The sequence below is a fragment of the Mustela nigripes genome, chromosome 3 (genome assembly GCF_022355385.1).
Source record: "Mustela nigripes isolate SB6536 chromosome 3, MUSNIG.SB6536, whole genome shotgun sequence".
NCBI lineage: Eukaryota > Metazoa > Chordata > Mammalia > Carnivora > Mustelidae > Mustela > Mustela nigripes.
The window spans coordinates 91,075,742-91,091,604 of NC_081559.1; the positions used below are offsets into that span (position 1 = coordinate 91,075,742).

Below are 15,863 nucleotides of genomic sequence, written 5' to 3' on the forward strand. Positions count from 1 at the left end.
CATTGCTAAATAACTTTTTCTTATAGCAGGTGTGTTTAACCTATTCCAATGGTCATACTACTTCTGCTAGATTTTGTAATTTTCTTTGCCTTTTCCTTTTTTTGTGTCCTAATTGGGTTCTCCCCAACTGTGACACACACACACAATGTTTTGGAGCATATATATGTAGTCTATTTTAAATTCTACCAATGGATAGTTTAAGCTTCTTAATTTTAAAAAGTCCTTAAATGTTTATAACTCAATGTTTAAAAATCAGTAGAAAAAAATATTTTTAATTCCCATTTATGCAAGAGGAAGAATTTTATATTTTTATTTCCCAATTCCAGTTCTCCATCTTCCTCCTGTCTGGTTTCCATTATATTTACAATAGATGACCATTCTAACATTTGTAACATTTGTATTTTTACATTTTATGTAGTTTATACTTCTAAACTAGCCAAGGTTCATCAGCAAGGTAAGAAGACCCCTCTGCAGGGAGGCTAATAGCGTCTCCATAGGTCATCCTGAAGGCGGGGGCGGAGGAGCAGGCAGGGTTGGAAACGCACCAGGTTGGGGTGAGGGAGTTGTGGTCAAGTTTTACATTTATGTTTACGTTATGTTACAATAAGTTAGACTTCCTTTTAAGTTTAATACTCATTGCCAGTCCTTATAAGCCTCAACTTCCTATGCTCAGATTAATTTTTGTTAATATTCATCATTGCCTATACTTTAGGAACTGTGTTAATACACTACTTCTATATAATTTAAATGTTAACTTTAGAAGTGAATTATTACACAGCTAAAAGTTTTTGAGTAAGAATTTCTTTCACTAAAGTCTCGTCAGAGAAACAGGACTTTTAAAATACTTACTTCTTGGATGCTCACACTATCTTTCCAATTTACAAGTCACCCATTGTGTCTGGGTTTGGATAACTGTTGATGAACTTTACCCGGAGAGCTATTTATTTTCTCATTTCCAAAATTCATTTAAAAAATATTTTAAAGTAATCTTTACACTCAAAGTGTAGCTTGAACTTACAACCCTGAGATCAAGTCACATCCTCTACTAATGGAATCAGCCAGGCACTCCAAAATTTCATCTTTTTTTTTTTTTTTAAGATTTTATTTATTTATTTGACAGACAGAGATCACAAGTAGGCAGAGAGAGAGAGAAGGAAGCAGGCTCCCTGCTGAGCAGAGAGCCCGATGCGGGGCTCGATCCCAGGACTCCGGGATCATGACCTGAGCCGAAGGCAGAGGCTTTAACCCACTGAGCCACCCAGGCGCCCCCAAAATTTCATCTTTTTAAAAGAAAAGTAATTAATAGCTTTAGTCACTGTCTTCCAATTATGTCTTTGATATTATCAATTATCTAAAGATTTGTTACCCTTAACTCATCCTCTGTAAGGTCATGGTCTCCAATCTCAAGTGGGCCATCCATGTATTTTCATATCTGTTATTCCAAAACTACTCTGGTCTTCTCGAACTTTTTGAACTCAGTGAACTATGGCACAATAGTCAAATCCAGCTGAATGCCTGCTTTTGTAAACAGTTCTAACCGGACAAAACCACACTATTTGTTTACATACTGTCTATGGCATTTTCATGCTACAATAGCATAATTGAATAGGTAAAACATTTACTATCTAAATCCTTTATGAAGTAAGTTTGCTGACCTCTGCTCTAAACCCATCACCTGCCTTTATTCTGAATAGTTGACTTCACAAGGAATGAGACATAAAATATTACCTTTCAGACAAAAACAAAACAATGTATAAGTCTGACTCTGCATTCATCATTTCTCCCTTGCACATGTTTGAAGCAATCTTCCTGTCTGGTATCTAATTCCATTTCTCCTCTCTTCTAAAACCTGAATAATCCCATCTGTTTTCTACTTTCTGACTCCTTGTCATTACCTTAATATACACACACTTCTCCTAGCATAAAAGAGATCAAAGTAAGAAACTGATCTTAAACCCTATCCCATAGCTAGTTTCTTTCCTGCTGTCTTCGCCGAACATCCTGTTCTGTACTTGGAGCATCCATTTTCTCACTCCAATCCTACCTACTTCTTCCCCCACTTCAGACTCCTGTCAGGTCCTCTTTCAAATATTGAATTCATTTTCTAGCTTCCTACTTGACAGCTCAGCATTTGACACTGTTAGCCACTTTCTCTATTCTTGTTTCTTCCCTATGCTTTTTACTAACCTGCATGCACTGATTATCTTCTTTGAGGATTCCTGACTTGATAACCCAGATCACTCTCATGTCTAAGATTCACATACCCAATCAGAATGTCCAATAGGAATCTTAAGCCTAACAGGCTCCAAATCAGAATGATTGCTTTTCTCTCAAAGCTGCTGTTACCCTTGTGATTACTGTATCAGTGAATGGTACCACCCTCCATCCTGTTGCTCAAATACAACACCCAGGAGTCACTCCTGAATCCTGTCTGTTCCTTCTACCATATGCAATTTATTTCCAAGCCCTCGCGGTATTTCCTCACAGATTTCTCCCTTTTGTTCCATTTCAGAGCTCCTGGCCTCGCAGAGCAGAGCATTCATCTCTTCAGAACTTTCCTTACCGTCTCCTCTAGGCCTCAGCAGTTCATTTGAAGATTGATAAATTACTGATCATGACACAACCATACTTCAAATCCCTCAAGTTAAAACTTGACTCCTCTGATACCTTCAAAAAAAATCATGACCTTCATCTTCTGGTTTACTCTTTCCTTCTCTTACACGTAAGGATATAGTCATGTTTATCTTCATTCCCATACAGGTTCTACATGAACTTTGGTTCAACCTCTGGAATTTCACATAATGGGGTGGATGATAGTCCCACTAAGTTGCCTACTTCCACTTAATTTTAATTTAGGTATCATTTCCTCAGAGGGTATCTGAGATCTCCATCACCCTCCCAGATTAGATGGCCCTCATGTACTCCTATCACAATTCACATACATATACATATTATTATTATTTTTTTACAATTCACATACATATTATATAACTGTGCTTTCTTCAAGAATACACTTATGAGGATATGAGCTATTTATATTTTGTTTATATTACCAAGTTTGGTACAATGCCTGGCACTCTATTTAATTATCTGGATATAGAAATTAAACTGAATCATCTTTATTTTCATCTATTCTTGTCTTTGTAATCTGGGAGCACTTATGAGCTTTGTTTCCTATTGATTCAAATTCCTGCTTTGCATCTCTGGTATTTATCAAGTTTGATGCATCTAATTTTGTTCCTCTTTTTCAGCTGCACATCATTTTTATTTTTCCTCATTTCTGCCCATTCCATTTTCATGAATTGCACAACTTTTTAGCTAAAAACTCAAGCACATTCTAATAACCTATCATAGCAATAAATTTATCTTAGAGCAAAGTATCAGAATTGTCAGGACACTGGTTTTTTTTTGTTTGTTTGGTTGGTTTTGGGGTGTGTGTATGTGTGTGTGCGTGTGTGCGGCACGCATAGGTGAGTATGCTGTATTGTTATTCCTAAATCCTACAATTGTCTGGCTATGTCTGAATCCTTCATAAAAAAATTAAGGATGTAAGGCAATAGAAAAAGAGGTGAAAAGGCAGCATTCGTAACAGAAAGGACAAACCTTTTTTGCCACTATCCTTTGCAGATACAAGCAAACCTTTCTGATACCAAAAAAGTAGCAACAATGTATCACATGCAAGATTTCTACCAGTGTGTTTTCTATTTAAAAGTGTGACCAAATTAAAATTGAATGGATATTGGGGGAAAAAAAAAGTAGTGATCAAAACAAATACCACTATTGGCATTCTCTTAGAAATAAATGATTCTTGGGTGGTAGAACTAAGGAAACACTACATTCCAATGTTCTAAAAAATATATATTCAGAATGCTGGCTGCTGCAGAGTGAAAGGGAATGGTTATACATAATTCATTTAAAGTTTAGAATATAACCACTACCTGTCCTATTTTACTTTAATTGAATAGACAATGTTCTTAGGTTTTTCAGGCCTTCCTTTATTCTTCTAAGGGTAATGTAGTATGCATACACATGTGTATATGTGTGTTGGGTGTATGGAAGGTTTTTAAACTATGCATTCATACTGCCACTTTGGCCACAATTTTTATGCACTAATTGTGTTACTGTTACTAAACGAGGCCAGAAATGCATTGCCCCAATTCTGCCCTTATTGATGGCAGCAAATAATTAAGTTGTCTGTTAATAATGAAGAAGGAACAGGAGGACCAGTGGAGAGGTAATCTTTAAGTACTACATTAAAGCTACAGGACATTAGCATAAATCTTCCCATATTGATAATGTATACATAAAAGCAAATATAGGTATAACTCACAGTTAAGGAATAAGTCTTTAGTAGGTTCCAAATAATACTAGTTTTCCTATGTAGGAGAATTAACTACTATGCATAATTTAAAGTTACTACATCAAACACATGGCTCTTTTGCAAAACATCATAGGAACTGAAAATGAAAAGAGTTCTTATTTTCAAATAAACACAAAATAAACCAATTAATTCTGAATAAGTAGTAACAACTTTATTTTAACTCAACGTGCTGAAATGCAAAAAATATTTTCAGCAACAAGATACAAAAAGTATGTATCTCATCATTAACATCAGCTGATTAAAAATGAGGCTGAAAAGTTCATATAAGTCTTTACACATTTGAATCTTGAAAATCAATTTCCCCCAGAATTAATTTTTAAATAATTTTAGCAGAATTTTATTTTCAAAAATGGGACTCATTTAAGTTATATCTTCATTCTAAAAAACTGGATGTGAAATTAACTGGGTTACAGTATACAACGATAAACTCTAACAAACAGAAAAAAATTTAAATATAAGAATTTCTTTCTAAACATAAAGTCCACATACTGCAAACAGAAGACACAGTGTGGTGATTTCATTCCTAGTGAAGAGGAGTCTTGCATATGATAGGCACTCAATATTTGTTCAACTAGATCTAAAATTGACATCATCCCATGAACACTTAAAGTAGAGCTCATAATTTGTATAAAAGAGGTTTACAAAAAAAAATACTCTTATGTGCTAAAAGTGCTGTTTTTATAATCTGAAAACAGTAAAGCCCACTCACCCACCTCCTTTTGCAAGAATACACTGAATATTTTTATTTTATCCATCAAAGAGCAAGAATGTCCACGTCAGAATAATTCATCTTTCAAATACCTTGCTAGGAAGAAAGCTTGTTGAGTTGGATTTTAACAAAACAATTTACTGAAGTCTCTAGTGTTCTAATTTAGTAACACTGGGTAGCATGTATGAGCCACATTTTTATAAAAACTTTTACTTAGGTTTTACATTTCTGCACAGAACTTAAATGGGAAAATAAATCAGTAATTATGCTTTTGGCAATTTAAATTCTAACTTAGGTCTAGTTTAAAAATAAGCTAATAATGTTCATGACAAGTTTTTAAGATATCTTTGTGAATATTTTAAAACTTAACTTTAAACTTGATGTCCTAAAAAGGCACTGTTTTCACATTTCATCATGCAGTAAATGGTCACATTTTGAAAATTATAATTTTCTATCAACTGCCTCCAAAATAAAGCTCATTTAATGAAATATTTTAACTAACCTGAATTTTCAACATTGAACTGAGTCCTATTTTCAGAAATTCACTCTTCTGAACATACCACACGCAAGTCCAAGCAAACACAAGTACGTGTACACACACACACACACACACACACACACACACACACCCCCACCCACCCAGATGACATAATACATGCATGGTTCTCCAATTACTATTTCAAGACAATGACACATGAATATTCAAGGAGGTAACAATGGCAAGCCATAACATTATGGCACCTTCATATTTGTGCTCTAAATACCAATGTATGTTAAAATTTAAAAACAAAAAAGGCACAAATACAGTATTTCTGTATCTCAAGCTAATGAACACCTCTCCAATGGTTACTTGATAACATGTAACAACATTTAAAACCAGTCACTACTTTTCTAAGGAAAGCTCTGTTTACGTGACAAAAGGGAAACAAGAGCAGGCTAATAAAAGGCAAAATTGTTCAGGACAGATTCTGTCCCTACTGAAAACAATGTGTGTAGTTTCAAAATGAAAAAATAAAAAGGCTATTAGAGCACTCACATCAGAATACACTTTTTTTTCCATTGCCTCAAAACCCACAATACCAAAAAAAAAAAAAATCCCCCATAATAAATAAAAAAAATAAATCAACTATGATATGATTCTGTTAGTATAATGGTAGGCATTATATAATCTGAAAAGTGGACATTTCTACAAACGTGTATCTCCTCACAGCACAGTGTTTGACGTTTTTGGTACAAAATTTGCTACCAAACTTAGAACAAAACTAAAAAACTACTTTATAATAAAAACCTTAAGATCTGCAATAAACACTAAAGTAAGTAGGTAGGAGCAAGCTGCAGTGTTCATTATATGGGTGTTATTACTGAAGTCACTATCGTTAGAAATGTACATATAAGCATTGAATTAATTCACAATGAGCCTGTGCATATTTGATATAAATGGACACACCAGTACTTTTTTTTTGAAAACAAGGTTCTAGAGCCTGAGGACTTTTGTTTTAAGACCTTGGAAAAATATTAAAATCTTAACATGTATATGTATGTGTGTGTATAAAATTTGTACATTGTAAATTTAATAGATTCAATCTGGTTAAGGAAGTGAGGTTCTACTCCCTATAGTATTCTTACACAGGATGGAGTCCAATAACATGTCCCAAGGGATTTTTCCAATTTCAAATATAAGTTAACATAAGAAAGATTTCCATTAAACTACACAGAAAGAAATGAAGCTATCTGAAAATATGATCTTTTCAAACTACAGTTTGTTGTGGATTAACAAATGCTTATTTGACAGTGCTTGCTTAATGTAAGTATGAATCACTCTTTATATATTAAAATTGCTTCAGTGACTACCTAACAAAGAGATAACAAAAACGAAATCTATTTTAAATCCTCAGGCTTCATTTTTCTCCTTTTGTCCTAAATTCAAAAATTAAACATAGCATACAAATTTTAATTGGGGGAATAAAGTATGTACGTGAATATATAAGTATATGTGTTTTTTTTTTCCAGTGACACTTTTTCCCTTGTGGTCAAGTATAAATCTTGCCTACGAAGCATACTGTCACTATCACAGAAAATCAGATGCAGTGACTTGCCACTGATCACTCCTACTTCTCTGGGATAATGCACCAGAACAGACTCCACTGTGAACAGAGCTATCCAAACACTGAACATGTGTATGTGTTTAAAGCTAAATTCATTTATAATAAAGAACTGGCCCATGAAAAGCAGTTTATAAATAGTTTATCCTGTTCACATTATGCAGAATTTCAATATCATCCACAATGTTAGTACAGTAACTGAAACAGAAAGGAGAAAGCTAGGGGAGAAAAAAGGTTCAGAGTGTGGCCTGACATATTTCTAAGGGCTCTCTCCTTTAGTCTGCAAATAATATAAGTTCACTGTTTTCAGGAGGAGAGTAGAGTATCCAGGATTTGTTTATTCAGTTGCCTTCTCCAAAGTGTGATAAGACAGGAATAAATTCAATAATAAATATCTGAAATTTAAACCAATTTAACTACAATCAAGGCTATGTTCTTATCTATTATCACAAACATCCCAATTGCCTCCATTGGTCTTAAAAAATTCTTTCAAAAGTTAAGACACAATTAATTATACCTTATTAATTCCCTCAAAAAAAAACAAAAAAATATATGTACCATTTAGCATACAAAAGTTACACATTAAAAGTGCATTATATCTTTCTTAATTGGCCCACTCCTTAAATTTACATTTGGTCATCCTTACTTTCAACATGGACAGAATTCTTCATATAAATGTATGTCACTATAAATTAAAAAAATTAATTCAGCATAAAACATGCTTTCTTTTTATTGAAATCTTAACCTCAATCAGTTCTCAATCATTGTAAACTTGAATAAATCCACAAAAAACACAAGCAAAAGTTTGTTATGCTTTTCTCAGTTTGTTGGACAGTCAACACACAGACAAACATCACAAATTTTACTAAAAATTTGGGCCAACTCATTGCATATTTGCCCCCTGAAATGAAAAATAAATTAGAATTGAAGCAGTGTATTGCCGTAACTTACCTTGAAGGTAAGCAGGTTCTCCTATATGTATAGAACTTAGACTGGAGACATTATCAGTAATCTCCAATTCAAGTGCTTTTAAGAAGAACCTAGTTTTAAACTTAGAGACAGCACAGGACAAACCCTATAAAATTCATTTTGCTTTTTTCTCAAACTAATGGAAGATCCTTTTGAAACTTAATATCTTCAGTTATCAATATTACTGCATTATGGACCTAGTGCAATCCTGCATAGCCTTAGTCAAAATGACAAGGCACAATAAAAAAATTAAAGTATTATATGAACAAGAGAAGTCACTGAAGATAATTTAAGGCCTTGAAGTGAATTAGAGTATAATCAGTCTAATTTAAAGCTGAAGAATAAACCATAAATTATCCACCTGAAATGCAAGCAATATGCTTTTTCAGCTTCTGTTCTGTGGACAAGACAACAGAAACAACTCTTGCTTATGGTTTGTATATTAGAATCCTTCTGGACCTGGAGGAGTAAAAGTCAATTCCATTTTTCTACAGTTCATGGAAGATTTCAGGACTGTTTTAGCCGTTTGCGTGGAATGCCAAACTGTGGACACTGTGCAGATGCTAGTGCTCGGAAGGCTTCTGCTACTAAATGAGGGTGAGACTGAATCATGGACTTCCACCCCGATGTTTCCATTATGTCCGCTGCTTGGCTGAAAAATAAAGTTATGTTATGTTTACTAAAGAGTACTTTTCAAAACACATTGTTATTATTTTTAAAACTTACAAATTTCAAAATGTTTTAAACACTTCATTTCTCTATGTCATCAGGCCCCATGAATTCATGAAAATACCATCTTCACCTTACTGGTATTTTATGTTGCAACAGAAACTCTTAAATTCTTCTGGAAGTTCTATACTTGGAACTATGTTACAGTTTTCTCCATAGTCCTAACTCCCATTGTTACCATTTGTGTATCCGCTCTTTCAACAGCTCTTTTCCATGGCTGTTACACACAGGTTTTCTCTAGAGTTCCAACTTTTGCCCTCTGCTCTTCTCCCTCTACTTCAATACTATCAACTCCTACTAATACTTAAGGCATTTTTTCAATAATACCTCAAAAAGGCTTTCTTCCTCTAGCTTAGGTAAGGTTTTTTTGCTATATGCTCCGATGGGTATGTTATATAGTATCTACTGTTACACTTTATTTCAATTACTTGTCTAATTCCAATTTGCCTCCTGCTAAGCTATAAACCCCATTGAAGGCAGGGGAACATTCATCATGTTCACCATGATATTCTTTGTATAAGCACAGTGCCTAGGGTATTTACTGTATAGTAAATATAAATACCTGTTAATTGAATGATCACCTACTGCTTCATGCTTCTATACTTTGGATGGAGCTATCCTTTCTGTTCACAATGCCTTCTGTTCATTATTTCCTTCTCAGTTTTACTAATTCCTATTCATGTTTAAAGGCTCAGAAGTCATCTCCAGAAAGCCATCCCTAAACCATCCAACCTTTATCCAGTGCCCTGTACATATCTTCCTTTATCACATTACTTACCACATTATAATAACATATTCATGTACTTAGTTTGTATCAATAGATAAAATTCTCAAGAGAAGATTTTTCCTAATCATTTTTATATGAAACTCCTTAGCATGGTGCTTGAGACATAAGAATACTAGGTAAATGTTTGTGGAACTAAACAGTAGCTAATAACAATAAAACAACTTTTTAAATTTGCCTGACATTATATTAGCTCTATGTCATTGTGTTTATAATTTCAACTAATTGTTCAGAATCACAAAGATACCTATCAATATACCTGGCATTTTCATTTATTTAATTCAACAAAATATCTATTGAAGATCTGCATCTACAACAGCTTCTTGAAGGGATGTGAAATAAACCAACATTTGTTGACAGTGTAAAAAAGTTGTTCAATGTAATATTTTCTTAACAGAATACAATTAGAACTTGAAAGTGGCTAAGTACAAAGGATCACAAAATTATCATTTACAGCTAAAACATTATATTTTTGATTCAAATATATTTTTTAGGATCAAATGCCATGATGATAATATATTATCACACACCAATCAATATACAGAACAACCAGTAACTTAAAAGTGGTCATAGATGAAAACAATGGGAAATAATTAAATGGTCAACACTCATTTTATTGTTTCTAACACTGTCTTTTTTCACTTATATCAACTTTTGATAATATGTGAAAATAGAACTAACTGAAGGGTTTACAGGTAAATACTAACCAAAAGCAGGACAAATTCTTTACACCATCAACACTTCTTTGATTTTGAAAAATTATAAAACATAGACAAATCATTCTAAAAATGAGAGAAGAAAACATAAGAAGGGAATAATAAGTTCTAGTGGTTCATACTCAGAAGGCCCAGGCTTAAAAACATGTAACAACTATCATACCTCTTACAGTTTCATCAGAGAAAGAAAAGAACAAATTGAACCAGGAGCTAGTCTAAAATACTATATGATTCAAGTTACTTGGCTAACCTAAGAAGCAGTAGATGAGCATTCAAATATAAAGACTTTCTAAGCAAATCTGGAGGAACACGCCTTAGAGGATAAAATGAGTATTTCCCACATTTTTAGAAATGCTTTCTGAAGGGGCAGGGAAAGGATCTCCAATAGCCATTGAAATACCTGGACTCAGTTATATACTATAAGCATATATGCATAAGAAATTAAAATGTCGATCCCAGTTCACATTAGAAGCTGATCTACAAGGAAGCATAGCCTCAAGAATCCACTAAGTCAAATTACTAATTTTTAAAATAACTGGCAGTTTACTTCATGTAACTAATATTTGGATTCATACTTATGCAGATGGGCAAAAGGCTATGCAAACACTTAATTTCATGTATGCAGATCAACTTTAAGTCAGAAACTGATGTCATCTTACTTGCTGTTCCAGTTTTTCCCATCTTTACACCCAAGCTGTCGAAGTACACTGCACCTGCATTGAAGATTTAAACACACTTAAAAAAAAGTCCGGTGAAGAAATGTTGAAGGTGTCATGCCCACTGAAATACAGGCATAGCTTACCTATTAATAAAGTCTATGGCTTGTGCTTTCAACTGTTCTGCACTGTGCAAATCTGCAAGGACAAGGGTATCAGCAACATTTTCTACTGAGAGGTTACTACACAAAGCTTCTTCACACATGACCTTCAGCCGTTCCAGTGCGTACTATTCAAAAGGAAAACAAAACAATTAAACATTTACTCAAACTACCAAGTTTTAAACACTTGGTATTTGTAATTTAGAAAACAATTGGTATCTGTAAACTAGAAAATAAGGTTAAAGCACATTATACTCTGAACTGAGAATTAAGAAAAGGTTTTTTATTTTTTAAAAATTATTTATTTATTTTTGAGACAGAGAAAGCACGTGCACGCGTGAGCACGCATGAGTGGGGGGTGGGGACAGAGGGAGAAGCAGACTCCCCACCGATCAGAGAGACTGATATGGGACTTGATCCTAGGACTGCGGGATCAAGACCTGAGCCTAAGGCCGATGCTTAACGGACTGAGGCATGCAGGTGCCCCTATGACCGAGAATAATAATAAAAAAAAACCCCTCAAAGTTATTTTAACCTAATATTAAGAAGATGTTCTTGAATAAATATTAAGAAGATTAATGTTAAGATTCTCTTGAATGAATTCAAGAGAAAGACTAATTTTCTTTAGGAAATTTCAATTTATGCAAAATACATACTGTCAATTTTTAAAACAGGTTTATTCCTTTAAAAAAAATCTTTCTTGCTCAATACTCTTAATGAGTGAATTTCTCTTCTCCATTTTTTTTTTTAAAGATTTTATTTATTTATTTGACAGAGAGAAATCACAAGTAGGCAGAGAGGCAGGCAGAGAGAGAGAGAAGAGGAAGCAGGCTCCCTGCTGAGCAGAGAGCCCGATGCGGGACTCGATCCCAGGACCCTGAGATCATGACCTGAGCCGAAGGCAGCGGCTTAACCACTGAGCCACCCAGGCGCCCTCTTCTCCATTTTAAATGCCGAAGTGTACCAGGAGGTACCTGTATGTTGCCACTGCTCAATCTTGAAGAATGAATTATAAAGCTGAAAAAATAATTTTGATAACTTCTTTAGTTATTATGACAACTTTAGCAGCTTTATTGAAGTATAAGTGATATATAGCAAACTGCACATATTTGAAGTTTATACTTTGGTAAGTTTATAACATATAACCATTATTAAAACATGACACTGAACATATTCAACATCTCTAAAAGTTTCTTCCTACCTCTTGGTAATCCTCCCCTTTCACCCTACCCCCGGCTAAACCTCTGATGTGCTCTCTACTGCTGTAGTTTGCATTTTCTGGTGTCTTCTATAAATGGAATCATAAAATATGTACTCATTTTTGACTGGCTTCTTCTACTCAGAAATTTATTCTGAGATTCATGCATGTTTGCTATTTTATCAACAGTTCAATGTTTTTTATTGCTAAAAAAAAATTCCATTGCATAAAGACATACCATATTTGTTTCTGCATGCCTCTGTTGATAAACATTTGGGTGTTTCCAGTTTTTAGCTATTACAAATAAAGCTTCTATAAATATTCACATATAAGTCACTGTATGGGAATATGCTTTTTTTCCCTCTTAGATAAAATAGTAGACTCACTAGATCACATGGTGTGAAACTTTTAAGAAGTCACCAATCTTTCAAAGTGGTTGTAACATGTTACATTTCCATCAGCAGTGTATAAAAGTTCTAACTTACACATCCTTGACCATACTTAATGTGGTCTTTGTAATCTTAGCTATTACAATACATGTGTAGAAATAACTCATATGGTTTTAATTTACCTTCCCCTAATAACTAATGATGTTGAGTATCTTTTGAAATAGTTAACTGACATTAACTGAGAAAATGTCTGTTCAAATATTTTCTCTATTTTTAGAAATAACATTGTTGGGCACCTGGATGGCTCAGTCAGTTAAGCATCAGTCTTCAGCTCAGGTCATGATCCCAGGGTCTTGGGACTGAGTCCTGAATCAGGCTCCCTGCTCAGAGGGGAGTCTGCTTCTCCCTCTAACCACTCCCCTGCCTCCCCTGGCTCGAGCTCTTTCTCAAATAAAATCTTAAAAAAAAAGGAAATACATATTTCCTTTAAAAAAATATTGTTTTCTTATAATTGAATTTTGGCAGTTCTTTATATAGTTTGAATGCAAAAGTCCTTTAGCCGGGGTGCCTGGGTGGCTCAGTCAGTTAGGCAGGCAACTCTTGATTTTGGCTCACATCCTGATGTTAGGGTTGTGAGATCAAGCTCCACATCAGGCCCCACACTCAGCAAGGAGTCTGCTTGAGATCCTCTCTCTCTTTCTCAGCCCCTCCCTCTGCTTATGTGCTCTTTCTCTCTCTAAAATAAATAAATAAATCTTTTTTAAAAAACCAGTCTTTTAGCAGCTATATTCTGAATAAAACCTGCTAACTGTATAGATGCTTTGCAAAGTATTTTCTCCTAGTTTGTGTTGTCTTTTCATTATGTGTTTTCTGAAGTTTTAAAACTTTACTTAAGCCTAATTTATCAATTTTTCTTTTATGTATTGTTTTTTGGTGTGATAGCTCAAAAGTCTTTGCCTAACACAAGACTATGAAGACTTTATCCTATGTTTTCTCTTCAAAGTTTTAAGTTTTAGATTTATAATCCATTTTGCATTACTTTTTGTATTGGGCTTAAAGTTCATATAAGAAGTTCGTATTTTTTTTTTCTTTCAGGCATATAGGTATCCAATTGTTCTAGTATCACTTGTTGAAAAGACTATTCCTTCTTCACTGAATTGTCTTTTCACGTTTTATCAAAAATTAGGTATCAATATATGTAACAGTCTATTTCTGTACTTTCCATTCTGTTCCAATAAGTTGTCTATCTTGTAACCAATACACTTCTTAAATCCTGAAGCTTTATTTACTTTTTAAAAATATTTTATTTATTTATTGGAGAGAGAGGGAGAGGGAGAGAGCATAAGCAGGCGGAGCAGCAGGAGAGAGAGAAGCAGGCTCCCTACTGAGCAGGGAACCTGATGCCAGAGCTTGAACCCAGGACCCCAGGATCATGACCTGAGCCAAAGGCAGACGCTTAACTGACTGAGACACCCAGGAGCCCCTTAAATCCTGAAGCTTTATAGGAAGACTTGTTATCATGTAGTTTTAGCCTTTCATTTTGATCTCTTTTTCAAAGTTATCTGACTGTTCTAGGCTCTTGCACTTGCACGTAAATTTTATATCCACTTGTCAAAAAACAAAGCAAAACAAAAAAACCTGCTAAGGACATGTTGGTTCTACTAGTGAATTTTAAGAACTGAAATTTTAATACTGAGACTACTGATCCATGAACAAAAAAACAATTTTTTTTAAAGTTTTTAAAATTTATTTGACAGACACAGGGAGATAGGGAACACAAGCAGGGGGAGTGGGGCAGGGAGGAGGCTTCCCGCTGAGCAGGGACCCCCCCCCATATGGGGCTTGATCCCAAGACCCTGAGATTATGATCTGAGCCAAAGGCAGTCGCTTAACGACTGAGCCACCCAGGCACCCCCCAAAATTTCTCTTTTTATTTATTCAGGTAGTCCCTGAATTTCACTTATCAATATCTTGTAATTATCAGTTCAGTCTTTTGACATCTTTTGCTAGATATACGCGTATATATTTAATATTTTTGATGCTACTGCAAATGTCATTTTAAATTTAAATTTTTATTGAGATAGCTATGGTTCACATGTAGTTTTAAGAAATTAATAGATTCCAGCTTGAGAGAAATACGGCAACAGAGTAGAAGGACTCTAGGCTCCTCCTGTCCCACAAACACAACTAGGTAACTATCAGATTATCCTAAATACCCCAGGAATAGTCTAGAAGACTGAAAGAACAAACTCCACAACTAAAGGGAGAGAAGAGGCCACACTTATAAAGGTAGGAAGTGTGGAGACCTGACTTGGTGGAGAATGGACTGTGGGTGCTGTAGAGGGGAGGCAGTTGCAGTCATGGAGAAGGATGAGGGAGAGAGGAGCACACAGAGGAATTCAAAAGGGAATGTTTCTCCAAAAATGATGGGTTGTAAAATGAGAGGACCTGAATTTCATGACTTCTTGCAATAAGTGGGGCTAGAGTTCTGTGGGCTTGGCTAGGATAGAGTTTGGAGGGTAATGCCCTGCTCCTGGACAGAAGGCAGACAAAGAACCCAGGGGTAGGTTGTGTGAAAACAGCTATCTGAAGAATGTCTGAGACACATCAGGGTCACATTATTTGCTTTTCTCTGAGTATAGCCCTGAGAGGAAGCATTCACAGCGACACTTCTCCTAGAACAAAGGAGCTAGTCAGTGCCAGTTAACTCCCCCACCCCTCAGCATAAATACAGACCCAACACTGCATCCACATTGGCTGCCTTACTTGCTAACACTCCCTTGCACTCCAGCAGGACCACCCTTCTCAGTCAAGCTTCGGTCAGTCCCAACATAGCAGGCCCTTCCTCTGGAAAATCAGCACAAACCCTGCCCATAGTTTCGCAGGGCCTCAGTTCCAGATGAAGCAGTGTCAAGTCCCATTTCACAAACAGCCCAGAGCATAGCTAGTTAAAATAAGCCACATCTACATTAGGGATGAAACATGGCCTCCAGCAAAGAAGGAGAGTCTTGTGGACAACTGGCTTAAAGGACAGAGTGACCAGAATACAACAGTGAACCACATGCACAA

At 35.1% G+C, this 15,863-nt stretch overlaps 1 protein-coding gene across 8 annotated transcripts in view; it reads right to left on the reverse strand.

Moving 5' to 3' along the window:
• Nucleotides 1-4,510: 4,510 nt before the first annotated feature.
• SPOPL (speckle type BTB/POZ protein like) overlaps nt 4,511-15,863 on the reverse strand; it is a 65,102-nt gene continuing 53,749 nt past the window's right edge. For 7 of the 8 annotated variants that reach the window (XM_059394371.1, XM_059394363.1, XM_059394368.1 and 4 more), the window contains 3 exons: nt 11,193-11,335; nt 11,050-11,103; nt 4,511-8,813 (listed from right to left, as the gene is read on the reverse strand). In XM_059394371.1, coding sequence (XP_059250354.1) covers nt 8,669-8,813; nt 11,050-11,103; nt 11,193-11,335 — 342 coding nt within the window. In that variant the 3' untranslated portion in view covers nt 4,511-8,668. The remainder of the gene's footprint in view (nt 8,814-11,049; nt 11,104-11,192; nt 11,336-15,863) is intronic. The other variant, XM_059394370.1, reaches the window with a different exon arrangement.